Here is a 16,323-nt window from a genome sequence, read left to right as displayed (position 1 = left end):
AGACATAACAGGAGGCCATTGCTCCTCTACTAATGGTGTCAGATAAAGACAATCTATTGGCATCATTCTCAGATGATAATACTATTTTGATTTGTGTGTTTAGGATATCCTTGAGGAAGTGAGAAAAGAGCTCCATAAAGTGAAAGATGAAATTATCGGGGGTGAGTTCCTGATTTGGCCCATCCCATTCAAGAAGCACTCCCTAGCGTTTTCTTTTTTTGTTACTAGCAGTACAGTCAATAAGAATCGCAATACATTTTTGCTCCAGCCAATGCAGTATATTTATCTACCTTTTACACACATTATTTATTTGGTTTAATATTATTTTCTCAATTCTCATTATTACAAATCATATCTCAGAATAAGTCATACTGATATATATGATGAGAATTGAGAAAATAATATTAATCCATGAGGTATTTAAAATAAATAATTTGTAGGTTCGTATAATATGTGAGGAATTTTGGAGCCTCTCTCTTTCTCACTAATTCCCCCCTCTTTCTCTTTCAGCATTTATCCAGGAGCTGCAGAAGAGAGGCCCAGTATAGTCTCTCAACATATAGCCACTGGCACCTGGACAGAAGGTGGTGGGGAGGGGTGGATGGATCATACATTTCCTGCACTGTTCAGGCTGTTCTCCCTCAATGTTCTCCTCACCACATACCTATACGTTTAGGATTGTACCAATCGGCACTCTTCCGAAATTCTGTTCGCCGTTTTTTTTCTCGTTTCAAGAGCTTTGCTGTGCCTCTCTTGCTCRGCCATCACTGCCTACCTTACTCTACTCACCTCCCAAGTCAACTCCCAAATCTTACCTGTGTCCATTTCTGGCCTTACTCTTCACTAGAGAAAACAATTCAGGGAATATCATCGACCACACCATCGAAACGCAGTACATTTCCAACAGTTGCACATTTAAAAGTCAACCTAACTTTGGTCGCTGCAGCAGAAGTCATTTTTTAAAAATATTTTTGTAACAAGCTGCAGTAGTTGACCACAGGGGGGCACTGTGAATCAGGAGAATCGCACATGAAGCCTATCTCTGTCGTTTCTGTACTACCCAGGAGCAGTTAGGGAACTACAAATCCCAGCTCGCAACAATAAGGGAGTTCTCCTGGTTAAATGTCRMTCTGTCCGTCTACASCTATTAAAAGTAAGGTGRTGATCTTGGGTCAGTTTTYCATTTTCCCAACTAGTGGTTTAMGTTAGGATTAGAGGCGGGGAACCTGATCCTAGATCTCTACCAAGGGGAAACTTCACCCCGGAGCCACTTTATACTGGTTGTCCTCTGAGCTCTGGCTACACCTCACATCAACWGTTTTTTTTTCACCTCAGGGATTAGCGGATGCATATCAGTTAGGACCGTCTGCACCGGGTCCTATTCCAGTTACCATGCCCACTTTTCCATGTAGCACAGACAACCCCAGCAGACCACCTATAGATGACAAACGGGCCCAATCCCAAATKAACCCCTAGCCCCTGCAACCTCTGCCTCACTAGTAGAGATGTGAGAAGATTGGTGTAAGCAATATGGAAAAATGTCATTCAGCCAATCAGCGCAAGTTGGAGCTATTACCATATTACTTACGCCAGTCTTATCCATTCAGATCTCCACAAGTACATAGGGCTAGGGGTCGATATGGGATATGATGACAGTTTTCCACCTGAACACAAACATAGTTATTAGAATGGGCATTGTCCTCTAAAAGCAATGAACAATTGTTGATTGGATGTTAGGTGAACAATTGTATCTATTTAAGAATGAATAAATCTTTTTTAAGCACTTTAATGCCTGACATTTCCTAGGTCCCTGTGAAGCACGTCCAATAGGTTGCCAACCATATCCATTTCCCAATGACATGGAGAACTATGCCTGTTCTGTCCATTCTATTTCTACGTTCCTAACACTGCCTACTCTTCTAGTCGAGTCGCCACATAAGAGGAGGGGAGCAGGTTGGGGACTGTACCTGGTATGATTCTGCTGCAGTGCAGGTAACTGCAACGTATCACTGTGCAGTCCAGGGACTTGTACCTGACTGTGTAGGATCTTCTAAAGACACAGTGCCTCCAGAAAGTATTCACACCCCTTGACTTTTTCCACATTTTGTTGTGTTACAGCCTGAATTTAAAATGGATATATGTCACTGATCGACACACAATATCCCATAATGTAAAAGTGGAATTTTGCTTTTAGATTATTTATTTTTTACAAATTAATACAAAATGAAAAACTGAAATGTCTTGAGTCAATAAGCATTCGACCCCTTTGTTATGGCAAGCTAAATAAGTTCAGGAGAAAAACATTTGCTTAACAAGTCATGTAAGTTGCAGAGACTCACTCTGTGCAATAATAGTGGTTAACATGATTTTTGAATGACTACCCGATCTCTGTACCCTACAGAGCACAGCGGTCTAAGGCACTGCATCTCAGTGGAAGAGGTGTCACTACAGTCCCTGGTTRGAATCCAGGCTGTATCATATCCGGCCGTGATTGGGAGTCCCATAGGGCAGGGCACAATTGGCCCAGCGTCATCCAAGTTTGGCCAGTGTAGGTCGTCATTGTAAATAAGAATTTGTTCTTAACAGACTTGCCTAGTTAAATAAAGGTTAAATATGCTGCCACAGCCACTATCCAGCCATCGTGTCACTCTCTTAACAGCCATAGCACCACGGAAAGTTGCAGACCAATGTAACTGACTTGCCAAGTTAAATAAAGGTCAAATATTAATACAATTATCTGTAAGGTCCTTCAGTTGAGTAGTGAATTTCAAGCACAGATTCAACCACAAAAACAGGGAGGTTTTCCAATGCCTCACAAAAAAGGGCACCTATTGGTAGATTGTATAATAAAATATACCATTGAGCTTGGTGAAGTTATTAATTACACTTTGGATAGTGTACCCAGTCACTACAAAGATACAGGCATCCTTCCTAACTCAGTTGCCGGAGAGGAAGGAAACCACTCAGGGATTTCACCATGAGGCCAATAGTGATTTTAAATGACGGTTATGGGAGAGAACTGAGGATGGATCAATGACAATGTTACTCCACAATATTAACCTAAATGACAGAGTGAAAAGAAGMWAGCCTGTACAGAATAAAAAATATCCCAAAACATACATCCTGTTTGCAGTAAGGCACTAAAATAATAATGCAAAAAATGTGGCCAAGAAATTAACTTTTTGTCTTGAATACAATGTGTTATGTTTGGGGCAAATCCAACATCACTGAGTACCACTCTTCATATTTTCAAGAATGGTTGTGGCTGCATCATGTTATGGGTGTGCTTGTATCGGCAAGGACTAGGGAGGTTTTTTCAGGATAAAAATAAACGTAATCGAGCTAAGTACAGGCAATCTGGTTCAGTTTGCTTTCCAACAGACACTGGGAGACAAATTCACCTTTCAGCAGGACAATAATCTAAAACACAAAATGTGAAAAAAGTTAAGGGTTGTGAATACTTTCTGAAYGTACTGTACTTAATAATACTGGCAGCTAACATGAGAGATGCCAATCTTCTGACAGAGACGCCAATCTTAGCTAATGCAACTCTGCCTTGTCACCTGAATGCACTTACAATCGTATACATTCGTTATTAAGCAAAAAGAATAGTACTTAAATTGCATATGGTTTTCTATTTCCATTGGAAATACTGTGGTAATGACAATGGYATGTATTTTTTGATAAATTGTAATTGTTATTTTGGATTTATTATGGGTGATTTTTCTATTAGAGAGAATGATATTTACACTGACATTTGTGAGAGAAAATGCCTTCAAGTGTGTTAATTGGAGATGCCTTTCTGGTCAAATACAGCTGTTTCTTGTATTAAACTATGGTCTGTCTCATCTGTTGTTTTGGGTGGGTGGAGAGACTAGGGATGTATTAAACAGTTTTCATAGTGGCAGTTATATTTACTTGAATGTACACCATTATATACCGCAAGAATATGCAGTGTTTTGTGTGAATATGCATCACCTAGTAGAGGGCTAGTGATTTCTGTTCAATGGTCTGATAATAGGAGCAGTTTTTTTAGTCTCTCTGTCTTAGCTCTGATGCCCATGTACTGTATCCGTCTGTTGGACGGTAGCTGAGTGAACAGTCTGTGGCTCAGTTGACTGAGGTCCTTAATGATCTTCTTGGCCTTCCTTTGACACTGGACGCTGTAATGTCCTGGAGCGCAGGCAACGTGCCCCCAGTGATTTGTTGGGGTGCCCGCACCACCCTCTGGAGAGCCATGCGGTTGAGGGCGGAGCAGTTGCTGTACCAGGCGGTGATGCAGCCCAACAGAATGCTCTCAATGGTGCARCTGTAGAAGTGTGTGAGGGTCTTAGAGGCCATGCCYAATTTCTTRAGGTGCCTGAGGTTGTAGAGGCACTGTTACGCCTTCTTCACCACAATGTTGATGTGGCGGTCATGAAATTATATCAGCCGGTTGTCATGCAAAAGACAGCCGGTGTTACTGTAATTGTCCGTTAATGAACATAAACGCGTTTACCATCGCCAGGCCTCCATACAGGCCTCCATACATACAAGCCCCTGATGCACGCCTTTGGAACATTTACATTTAAAACGTTGAATAATCAATTTAATATACACCATCACAATGAATACATTATTAATTTTAGGTAGGTCTAAAGAAACATTTTGATATGAAGAAAATGTTTTTCAGAAGAGCAGAATACGAGTTSGCCTACTGTATGTTTTCTGGCTATGCCCCATGRTGTAGGCTTGTTCATTTAGCAGACAAGTGCCATTKTTTTATATGATTGTATAGTAAGAAGAATATAATTGAACTTGACTGAATAAAATAGATAGAATATTTTGCCCATCCCGGAGCAAGTGTGCAAATGAAGTGGTTATGTTGAGCGTAAAAGTGATKATTTGAAACAGGTCCTATATGCTAGATTCAGAGTTATTTAGCAACTTTAGTTGTGACTGATATACGCTGTTCTCTCATCAACTGATCATATTTTCACTATTCTAAATGGAATCTTGTCTTTACTAATATGTAACATTTGTTTAGATTTAGAATGGCCCATTATCAAATGGGCAGGGACATGAGGAAAAAAACATCCATATGCAAGTTTTTCAGGCTACTCCGGTTATTTCACTCCATGCATCAACCACTGTTTGAGGATGCAGCCTCGCTGTGTGACAGGTGATAATCCGTCCAAACTCTGTATTGCCTCCAGCCCAGTGCCTGCATTTACCCAGTGCATCATTCTTTAGTCTACGATGTTGAGGAGGGCGGTGCTAAACTGACATATGGTATGGATCATTTAGCTGTTTGATTTAGAATTTTAGAACCCCTATAGGTATAAAAAAAAAATGATTTGGGCCTTTACTACTAAAGGCCATAGAAACGCAGGCAAAAAACAAATCATAAGAAACAAGGTTTTGAAGTGTCTGCCCTAAATTTAGGAGATAAAAAACCCCGATATCAAATGTCTGGACACACATACTCATTCCAGGGTTTTTATTGAATGAGTAGGTGTGTCCAAACRTTTGACTGGTACTGTGTATATATACACTGTACTAGAATCATAGTGAAGACATCAAAACTATGACAGAGTTCCTCTGTCCAGTGTCTGTGTTCTTTTGCACATCTTAATCTTTTCTTTTTATTGGCCAGTCTGAGATATGGCTTTTTCTTTGCAACTCTGCCTAGAAGGCCAGCATCCCGGAGTCGCCTCTTCACTGTTGARGTTGAGACTGGTGTTTTGAGGGTACTATTTAATGAAGCTGCCAGTTGAGGACTTGTGAGGCCTCTGCTTTTCAAACTAGACACTCAAAATGTACTTGTCCTCTTGCTCAGTTGTGCACCGGTGCCTCCCACTCCTCTTTCTATTCTGGTTAGGGCCAGTTTGCGTTGTTCTTTGAAGGGAGTAGTACACAGCGTTGTACGAGATCTTCAGTTTCTTGGCAATTTCTCTCATGGAATAGCCTTCATTTCTCAGAACAAGAATAGACTGATGAGTTTTAGAAGAAAGTACTTTGATTCTGGCCATTTTGAGCCTGTAATTGTACCCACAAATGCTGATGCTCCAGATACTCAACAAGTCTAAAGAAGGCCAATTTTATTGCTTCTATAATCAGCCACGTCAGCTGTGCCATTTTTTTTCTCCTTTTTTTATGCTGTGCCTTTTTTCTCTACACATAGTGTTGTGTGTTCCTTCCAAATAACTCAACTTTAGTTTCATCTGTCCACAGAACGTTTTGCCAGTAGCGCTGTGGAACATCCAGGTGCACTTTTGCCACCTTCAGACGTGCAGCAATGTTTTTTTTCTTCTGTGGTGTTCTCCCATGAACACCATTCTTGTTTAGTGTTTTACATATCGTWGACTTGTCAACAGAGATGTTAGCATGTTCCAGAYATTTCTGTAAGTCTTTAGCTGACACTCTAGGATTCTTCTTAACCTCCTTGAGCATTCTGCGCTGTGCGCTTGCAGTCGTCTTTGCAGGACGGCCACTCCTAGGCAGAGTAGCAACAGTGCTGAACTTTCTCCATTTATAGACAACAATTTGTCTTATCGTGGACTGATGAACATCAAGGCTTTTAGAGATACTTTTGTACCCCTTTCCAGCTTTATGCAAGTCAACAATTCTTAATCTTAGGTCTCCTGAGATGTTTGTTTGAGGCATGGTTAACATCAAGCAATGCTTCTTGTAAATAGCTAACTCAAATTTTGTGAGTGTTTTTGATAGGGCAGCTCTAACCAACAGCAGTCTCGTCTCATTGATTGGACTCTTGACTCCAATTAGCTTTTGGACAAGTCATTAGCCTAGGGGTTCACATATTTTTCCTAACCTGCACTGTGAATGTTGAAACGATGTAATCATTATAGACAAAAAAAATACAATAATTGTTGTGTTATTAGTTTTAGCAAACTGTGTCTATTGTTGTGACTTAGATGAAGATCATATAACATTTTATGACCAATTTATGCAGAAATCCGTGTAAGGGTTTACATACTTTTTCTTGCCACTGTATGTGTGTGTGTGTATATATATATATATAGTAGGGCTTTAGCTGAGATTGTTCTTTACAGAGTCAAGTGCTGTATATTTGTCCAGGCCTCAATTGTTCCTTTACTAGCATCGTTCATTCGCACTGTCGATAATTATGTTCTAACTTCTAATAGTAACTGTATCTCCTGGTTAAATGTGAGAGAGGGAGGTAGTTGCCACCTTAGAGCCAACCTTGTTTTCATAACCATGCTGCCTTCCAACAGTAATCTTCTCCGATTGATTAAGAGATTCAAGGGGCTATCACCATTTAAGTAACATAATGGTTGAGTATTGAGTATTTAGAATGATGATATTTGAATAATTGTGAAACTTTGTCCAAAAGCATTTAACTGAAGGGTCCTCCCATATAGGGCTGTGGCGTGATTGGGCCCTTCTCACAGGCATCTCAGCTAGAAGTAGGCTACAAGTGAAGACAGACACATCAGGGATGCAACTGCGCGCATCCTTCTTATCCAATTCCGAGGCGCATATTGAACTCATCCTTTGCAACCACGTACCTATGTGAGAGTGGATTCTTGGCCCTCACMAGCATGAAAACTAAATACAGGCACAGACTGTGTGTGGGAAATGATTTAAGACTGAGACTCTCTCCAATACAACCCAACATTGCAGAGTAATGTGCATCCTTTCAAGCACACCCTTCTCATTAACCTGTGGTGAGTTATTCACAATTTTCGATGAACAAATAAGGTTTTATATGTAAGATGGCTAAATAAAGAGCAAAATGATTGATTATCTGTGCCCTGGTCCTATAAGAGCTCTTTGTCACTTCCCAGGAGCCGGGTTGTGACAAAAACTCACACCCATTCTTATGTTTAATAAATGTATCGTATAGTGTGTGTGTGGCAGGCTTTCAATGATGGCAAAAAACAACATTTGAGAGTGTGCTGACCCTGGTGCTAGAGGGGGTATGCAGCTGGAGGTTTAATGTTTGAAGGGGTACGGGGACTATAAAAAGTTTGGGAACCACTGACATACAGTATGTAAAGGATGAGTTGTTAATAGTTTCCTTGTTTTTTGAGATATCATTACCAAATTCAGAGTGGTCCATCTTAGGCACGTCCATGATAGCAGTGACAAGTTTAAAGTTGATGTGGATTTACAGTGGTTTAAATGACCAATCCCTTAGCTTTTCTCAAACTAAGTTAAAGCATGTACCATGGGCCTGCATTCCACAAGTGGTGTCCTTTGGTCCTATGGTTCATAAGGAGAAAAATTTAAAGGTTTTCAAAAATGTCCAAGATGGAGGAAATGTCCTAACAGACCTCATGGGTCCTTGAGGCAAATTGTTCAGCACGAGGAAAGACATCTACGCGCAAATGCTCAAATCTCTAGGTCAAACGGGGCGGCTGGGTATGAGGGCCAATCAGTGCCATTCTTTTTGATCGAAGTTGCATATGGCTTCTATTTTCTGTCTGCAAAATTAGAAAATAAGTTACCAATCCATGCTTGAGTTATTTTACCATGTCAAGGGAAAAATCGCTGTGAACTCCTGATTAAAGGTATTGTGTTTACATCCTACTTTTCACTGATTAGGCTTTGTAATGGCAAAAGCTGCCACTTAAGAACATTCTTAAGTCCTTGGAAGTCCTCTCCACCACTCATATACGCGTCGCTTTGCTTTGCCATCAGCTTTGCGTCAATGTGATGTTTGAGAGCAGAGGGAGAGAGCGTCTTTAATCTACTTCCCCTACTGTACTTTACCATATTCATTGATTATGCATAAGTACAAAAGCTTTGGTCCAGTTTTTCACAGATACTCTAAATTGTTGCTAATGGTTGTACTAAATTATCCTCTAATTTCACAACTTGCTTTTTTTGTACATTGTGAACCTAGCTGGTCAATGTAGCTAACTAGCTAGTAGTAGCTTCTTGACTTCATCAAATCGAATTAAAAGATTTTGTCACATCCTTCGTATACAACAGGTGTAGACTAACAGTGAAGTGCTTACTTACTTCCCAACAATGCAGAAAAAAAGAAAATAAATTGTAGAAAATTTTAAACGAGGAATAAATAGAAAAAATTATAACACAAGGAATAATTACACAATGGGTAACGAAAACTTGGCTATATACACAGGGTACCAGTACCGAGTCAATGTGCAGGGCTATGAGGTAATTGAGGTAGATATGTACATATAGGCAGGGATAAAGTGACTAGGCTACGGGATAGATAATAAACAGTAACAGCAGCGTATGTGTTCAAAAAGAGTTAGTGCAAAAAGGGTCAATGCAGATATTCCGGGTTGGTTAAATATTTGACTAACTATTTAGCAGTCTTATAACTTGGGGGTAGAAGCTGTTCGGGGTGCTGTTGGTTCCCAGACCTGGTGCATCGGTACTGCTTGCCTTGCAGTAGCAGACTGTCCACACAGTAGTGCTGAATTTCAGCCTCAGCTGAGCTCCAATACTCAAAGATTTTCCTTTGTACTTCCTAATTTTTGCCATTTGTTTGCAATGCGTCTTTGATGAAAATAACCTATGCCTATATTCCAATACATTCGATTTATCAGTTGATTTATTATGGTTTGCTTTTGTCAGTCAGCTGTTTAGAGCACTCTTTGCTTTGTTTTTCAGGTGTTCTCCGTGTCATCCATTGCCAAAAGTAGTAGACCATTAATTTAGCTTTATTAGTTTCGATCAATATTTGTTTTCTTTCTTGGATCAGCTGATGATGGTTGACAATATCACTAGACAACTAGCCTACAGCTAGACACCAATTAACATTCAATAAGTAGGCTATACATTAATGACAGTAGGCCTATAAGGTGTTAGAAGAGGTTAACTTTCGATTAGAAGCATTCGATTTTGCAATGGCATAGGCCTACATTACTTGGGATTTGTGTACCCATGAGAACTGTTTTCACGGTGAAACATAATGAAGTGTTACGTCAGCATAGTTACACTTACAGTGCCTGTTCCGAGATCCCCAAGATCCATGATTCATTGCATTCCTGGACACAGGGACTATGGCGGTCTGCTTGAAACATATAGAGTACATTTGACATTTTCTGTATTTTGTTACGTTATATACAGCCTTATTCTAAAATTGGTAAAAAAAAATCAAGTAATCTACAAGTAATATCCCATAATGACAAAGCAAAAACAGGTTTTTGCAAATGTAATAAAAATAAAAACAGATAAAAACAGACATGATTTGGAAACACACCTGTCTATAAAAGGTCCCACAGTTGACAGTGCATGTCAGAGCAAAAACCAAGCCATGAGATCGAAGGACTTGTCCGAGACAGGATTGTGTCAAGGCACAGATCTGGGGAAGGGTACCAAAAAATGTCTGCAGCTTTGAAGATCCCCAAGAACACAGTGGCCTCCATCATTCTTAAATGTAAGAAGTTAGCAACCACCAAAACTCTTCCAAGAGCTGGCCGCCCGGCCAAACTGAGCAATCGGGGAGAAAAGCCTTGATCAGAGAGGTGACCAAGAACCCGATGGTCACTCTGACAGAGCTCCAGAGTTCCTCTGTGGGGATGGGAGAACCTTCCAGAGGACAACCATCTCTGCAGCACTCCACCAATCAGGTCTATATGGTAGAGTGGCCAGAAGGAAGCCACTCCTCAGTAAAAGGCACATGACAGCCCACTTGGAGTTTGCCAAAAGGCACCTAGAGGACTCAGACCATGAGAAATGAGATTCTCTGGTCTGATGAAACCAAGATTGAACTCCTTGGCCTGAATGCCAAGCGTCACATCTGTAGGCAACCTGGCACCATCCCCACGGTGAGGCATGGTGGCAGCATCATGCTGTGGGGATGTTTTTCAGTGGCAGGTAATGGGAGACTAGTCAGGATCGAGGGAATGATGAACGGAGCAAAGTACAGAGAGATCCTTGATGAAAACTTGCTCCAGAGCGCTCAGGACCTCAGACTGGGGCGAAGGTTCACCTTCCAACAGGACAACGATCCTAAGCACACAGCTAAGACAACGCAGGAGTGGCTTCGGGACCAGTCTCTGYATGTCCTTGAGTTGCCCAGCCAGAGCCCGGACTTAAACCCAATCGTTCTGAATACTTATGTAAATGTGATATTTCATTTTATTTATTTTTTGTAATACATTTGCAAAATGTACTAAAAACCTGTTTTTTCTTTGTCATTATGGGGTATTGTGTGTAGATTGATGAGGGGYAAAAAATGATTTAATCAATTTTAAAACAAGGCTGTGAAGTAACAAAATGTGGAAAAAGTCAAGGGGTCTGAATTATTTCCGAATGCATTGTAGTAGGTATTACAGACTGGGTCAGGGAGAGATTGAAAATGTCAGTTAATACACTTGCCAGTGCATGCTCTGAGAAGGCATCCTGGTAATCCATCTGGCCCCGTGGGCTTGTGAATGTTAACCTGTTTAAAGGTATTACTCACATCGGCTACAGAGAGAGTGATCACACAGTCGTCTGGAACAGCTGGTGCTCTGATGCGCATAGTTCAGTGTTGCTTGCCTAAAAGCGTGCATAGCTCGTGGGTGGGTTTCCCTTTGTAATCTGTGATAGTTTGCAAGCCCTGCCACATCCGACGAGCGTCAGAGCCGGTGTAGCGTCCAGATTACGGATTCGATCTTGGTCCTGTATTGACGCTTTGCCTGTTTGATGGTTCGTCGGAGGGCTAGGCGGGATTTCTTATAAGCTTCTGGATTAGTGTCCCGCTCCTTGAAAGCGGCAGCTCTAGCCATTAGCTCATTGCGGATGTTGCCTGTAATCCTTGGCTTCTGGTTGGGATATGTATGTACGGTCACTGTGGGGACAACGTCGGCGATGCACTTACTAACGAAGCAGGAGACTGATGTGGTAAACTCCTCAATGCCATCGGATGAATCCCAGAACATATTCCAGTCTTTGCTACCAAAACAGTCCTGTATTGAGCGCGTCCCTGGAACTTTCTGTTTGAGTTTTTGCTTGTAAGCAGGAATCGGCAGGATAGAGTTATGGTCAGATTTGCCAAATAGAGGATGAGGGAACGCTTTTTATGCGTCTCTGTGTGTGGAGTAACGGTGATGTAGACTTTTTTCCCCCTCTGGTGGCACATGTGAGATGCTGGTAGAAATGAGGTAAAACAGGTTTCAGTTTTCCTGCATTAAAGTCAATGCTAGGAGCACCGCCTATGGGTGAGCATTTTCTTTTTTGCTTATGACCCTATGCATCTCGTTGAGAGTGGACTTAGTGCSAGCATCAGTTTGGGGTGGTAAATAGACAGTTACAAAAAATATAGATGAAAACTCTCTTGGTAAATAGTGCGGTCTACAYTTTATCATGACGTATTCTAGCTCAGGCGAGCAGAACTTCGAGACTTCCTTAATTTTAGAGATTGTGCACCAGCTGTTAACAAAGAGACACACACACTCTCTTCTGAGCTTTCCCGACGCAGCCATTCTGTCCTGTATAGATTTGTATCTACCATGTCCTTGTTCAGCCTCGACTCGGAGAAACATAGGATATTACAGTTCTTCAGATCACGTTGATAGAATAGTCTCGAAGGGAGCTCATCCAGTTTATTCTCCAGCACATTCAATAGATTGGGTAGAGGCTATTTAATCACTCTCCGACGTAGTCTGGTCAGTTATCCTGCACACCGGCCTCTATAGCGCCGTCTCATCCTCCTCCGAGTGTCGGGGATTTAGGCCTGGTCCGACTCGTTGAAGTAGAAATCCTTGTCCAAATCAAGGTTAGTGATAGTTATTCTGATGTCCAGAAGCTCTTTTRGGTCATAGGAAACAATGGCGGAAACATTATTTTCKAAAAAGTTAAGATGAGCCCCCAAYAAATACACAAAATAGCAAAATTGGTCAGGYYCCCGTAAAACMTCCGCCATTTCCTCTGGCGCCATACTATTATAAATCTTAGTAAAATAGCCAGTGGTGAATAGTCAAGGCCATATGCAACCAAAATAAACTTTATTTCAATTCACAAGATAGAATGAATGCGCGCGTGTTAGCCATCGAGAATTGAACCTCAGCTTGGACACTGGCCATTGGACGTGACGCTACACAAGCTCAACACGGGCAGTGAAGCAYCTTTCACTGATTTCAAAGGAAGCATTTCCTCAATGGCTGACGGCAATTGCGGACGTCCGATGGCTATAGTGTAGCAGGGCCGTTAGGGGCATATTCTCATTTCACTCCACATCATCTGGTTCTGCACTACAAGTGTGTGCGTATCTCCAGTCACCCCAGTCCGCGCCATTYAGCCATCAGTATCTTCACAGGTGATGTTTATTTCAATGTGATACCTTAATATTCCACAAATTATAACAGTATAAAAACATCTGAAATAATGTAAGCACTATTGTGGAACATTGAACTTGTGATAGGCCTTGTGAAACTAATTAATAAAGTATCAAACTCATAAGAAGCCTGAAAGTTGGAGAAAATAAATATGCTTTAAAACAGTGTAATTTCGGAACTATGCCACATAGGTGTTTATACAGGCAGCCCAAATCTGATAATTTCTCACATATTGGTCTGAAAAAGAGCTGCTGTGATTGGTCAAGACTAATTAGTGGAAAAAAGATCAGAATTGGGCTGCCTGTGTAAACACAGCCTTGGGAGCAATTCTTCACGTTAGGATGCTTTGTGAATACGGCCTTAGACTTGTGGGCTCACCACAGTGCATTACTATCAGTCCTCAAAGGACTTGGGACCTCCAGAGCTTGGGACTATAWGGTTTGATCTGCAAAAATATGAGTCTGAGATAATTGGCCTCAATGTTACGAACCCTAATGGGTTTGAATGGTGTCAGCAATTTATATCTAGTATTCTTTTGAATTTAAAATGAATTGGGCTATTAAGAGTGCTATATAGGTAGATAACAAGGCTTATATAGGTAGATAACAAGGCTATGTCAATAACAAGGCTATGTCAATAATTTTGACAAAAATGCAGATAGAACCTTATATTCCCAAATTCTGTAGTTTTCCATTTACCCAGCATCACCAAATATACAGTGCACTGTCAAACAAGATACATTTTTTCAAATAAAATGTTTAATCAAAGTTATACATCTTTATAATAAATATTTTCTGTGCTGTTGTGCCCTCTCAAAGCATCTCAACAATAATTGTTTTTTATGAAAGAATCCGCAAAATAAACAATACAGTTGAGGAAAATTCTTATTCAAATTAAAAATGTCCAACAAATCTGGATTCACAACATAATAAAATTAATACAAAATAACAATGTAAAAATAGCAGGAGTATGATGAACTGTGTACAAGGGCCATGTGAGTGCATAGATGCCAAAGTCACACAAAATGTCAACTATTGATGTGAGGTGAGCGTCAGAGGACACAAAGTCTAGCTGTTGGGTGGAGAAAAGCAAAAGAAGCTGATATTATTTCCTTCCCCTCCTTTGTTGGTGTGGCAATGACTTGTGTATCTGCCATCTTCTAAAATTCATTTCCTTAACATTTTCTTAAAAATAAAAATCATTAAATATACAAACAGTAACATTTCTTAGGCCAAAAATGTTTCTTGAACTTTGTGGTGTACATTCAGGAACATTCATATTGAAAGTGAAAAAAACAAAAAAAACAATAACAAAAAAAAAATCATATTAATTGGCTATAATTATGAACAATATAAATTGCCATTACAATTGATCATATGTTACAAAGTATTTTGTTTCTAGCAGTCCAATCTCCCTGCCAAAGTGGTGTGTTCTCATAATTTCTCCTTTGACGGGATCCAGATGTAGGGTCCTGAATGCTCTTCTACCACCATTTTGCAGTGGTTATAAATTTCCTCTAAGGTGTCCCCTTGAACAAGGGCTGCAAAACAAGGGGAGACATTCAGTACAGACAGATKTAGCCATTTAGCAATTATTTTCAAAGAATAAAATTGCTCAATGTCAACTGAGAAGAACATTGTTTTTAGTAATGTACATACTGTTCGTGAGAACAATACATTGCACCCATATAACATATTGTGGTGAAATTTACAACCACAGGTTAGGTTGAAAGAGTCAATGCAAAAGATTAAAACATTCTGCTAACACTTCTAAGAAAAATCATCAAATGTACTAGTGSCTTAGTTCCAATTGTTCCTTGTCATACAGCAAATAAGGGTGTTATTTGTCACCATAAAAGTTGAATAAAGGGCATTATCCAGGCAGGGTTGTAATGCTCGTGCACATGCACAGAATTACAMTATGGATCTGCTTTATCATTTGATAAACACCAATAATTTGTGGCGTACAGTATYCAATGTTCCCACTAATTGTAGGATTCTCGATGTGCACCAAAATGGTGTGAAATCTATAGAAGGTTGAGAAATAAGGCCTCATAACTGTATACACCAACACAGTTGGCACTGAAATCGACAAGACTACAATTTTTCACAACTCTTTTGTCTAAAAAGAGCAACATTGTGCATCTTTAACTCATGGATACTGTACCTGTGAAAAACTCGGCAAACTCCTGCTCCAGCTTCATGGCCCGGTCAAATGTCTTCCTGGCCTGCTCTTCAGTTAGCCTCTTATTCATCTCCCTGGGGACAGATGTTTGTTGTGAGGCCTCAGACTTCATGGGGAGGTTTCCCAGACACAGATTAAGCCTAGTCCTGGACTATAAAGCAAGCTRAATGGAGAATCTCCATTGAAAGTGGCTTTTAGTCCAGGAACAGGTTTAGGGCTGGATTTAATCCGTAGCGCTGAAGAGCTGCGCTACAGGGCGATATCAATTTAAAGGCAATGTTCGCGCATTAGCAGAGACTGCATCCATTCTAATCGCTGTATATGTCGGCTAAATCGGAAATGACCTTTATATTTAAATCGCTGATCTTCAGCACTTAATCTGTGTCTGGGAAACCGGACCCATAAATTCTACTGTCTGCAACTGTTGTATTTGTCAATTCAACTCCCATTTTCACTTAATTGTCCGATTTGCCCCCTGCCCACTTTGGAGACCACATAAAATACATTCTGCACTCACTTGATGTCAGCGCCTTCTARTGTATCGCATATCCGTTATAAACACATTTGCTCTGTAATAATATGTTCATGAGTTGGGAGATGAGAACTCACATTAATGAATCGATGGATCTAGGCTTTATAAAGATGGCAATGGGATAYAGTTGTGCTACTTGTAGTCGTTTAATGGCATTCCCCGACACGTCAAGTATGCAGTGTTTACCCTGCTGAAAGAAGAAAGAAACAGTTTATGTACAGTGCATTCAGAAAGTATTCATACCCCTTGATTTATTCCACATTTTGTTGTGTTACAGCCTGAATTTAAAATGGATTAATACCCCATAATAACAAAGTGAAAAGATGTTTTTAGAAAATGCTGCAA

The 16,323-nt window shown here is 40.4% G+C and overlaps 2 protein-coding genes across 30 annotated transcripts in view; one reads left to right on the top strand and one right to left on the bottom strand.

The window, feature by feature from the left end:
• Positions 1–3,833, top strand: part of LOC111981666 (vasodilator-stimulated phosphoprotein) — a 32,771-nt gene extending 28,938 nt beyond the window's left edge. For all 3 annotated transcript variants that reach the window (XM_024013050.2, XM_024013048.2, XM_024013049.2), the window contains 2 exons: positions 104–161; positions 511–3,833. In XM_024013050.2, the coding sequence (XP_023868818.1) occupies positions 104–161; positions 511–548 (96 nt within the window). In that variant the 3' untranslated portion in view covers positions 549–3,833. The remainder of the gene's footprint in view (positions 1–103; positions 162–510) is intronic.
• A 9,082-nt stretch (positions 3,834–12,915) lies between these two features.
• The window catches only part of LOC111980729 (disks large homolog 2), a 243,653-nt gene continuing 240,245 nt past the window's right edge, over positions 12,916–16,323 (bottom strand). For 16 of the 27 annotated variants that reach the window (XM_070449291.1, XM_070449290.1, XM_024011648.2 and 13 more), the window contains 3 exons: positions 16,056–16,168; positions 15,429–15,520; positions 12,916–14,802 (listed from right to left, as the gene is read on the bottom strand). In XM_070449291.1, the coding sequence (XP_070305392.1) occupies positions 14,696–14,802; positions 15,429–15,520; positions 16,056–16,168 (312 nt within the window). In that variant the 3' untranslated portion in view covers positions 12,916–14,695. Of the gene's footprint in view, positions 14,803–15,428; positions 15,521–16,055; positions 16,169–16,323 lie in introns of those variants that run through there. The other 11 variants (XM_024011655.2, XM_024011656.2, XM_070449296.1 and 8 more) reach the window with 2 other exon arrangements.

This window comes from Salvelinus sp. IW2-2015, linkage group LG20, assembly GCF_002910315.2.
Source record: "Salvelinus sp. IW2-2015 linkage group LG20, ASM291031v2, whole genome shotgun sequence".
In the NCBI taxonomy this organism is placed as follows: domain Eukaryota; kingdom Metazoa; phylum Chordata; class Actinopteri; order Salmoniformes; family Salmonidae; genus Salvelinus; species Salvelinus sp. IW2-2015.
This window is presented reverse-complemented; position numbering and strand designations above follow the sequence as displayed.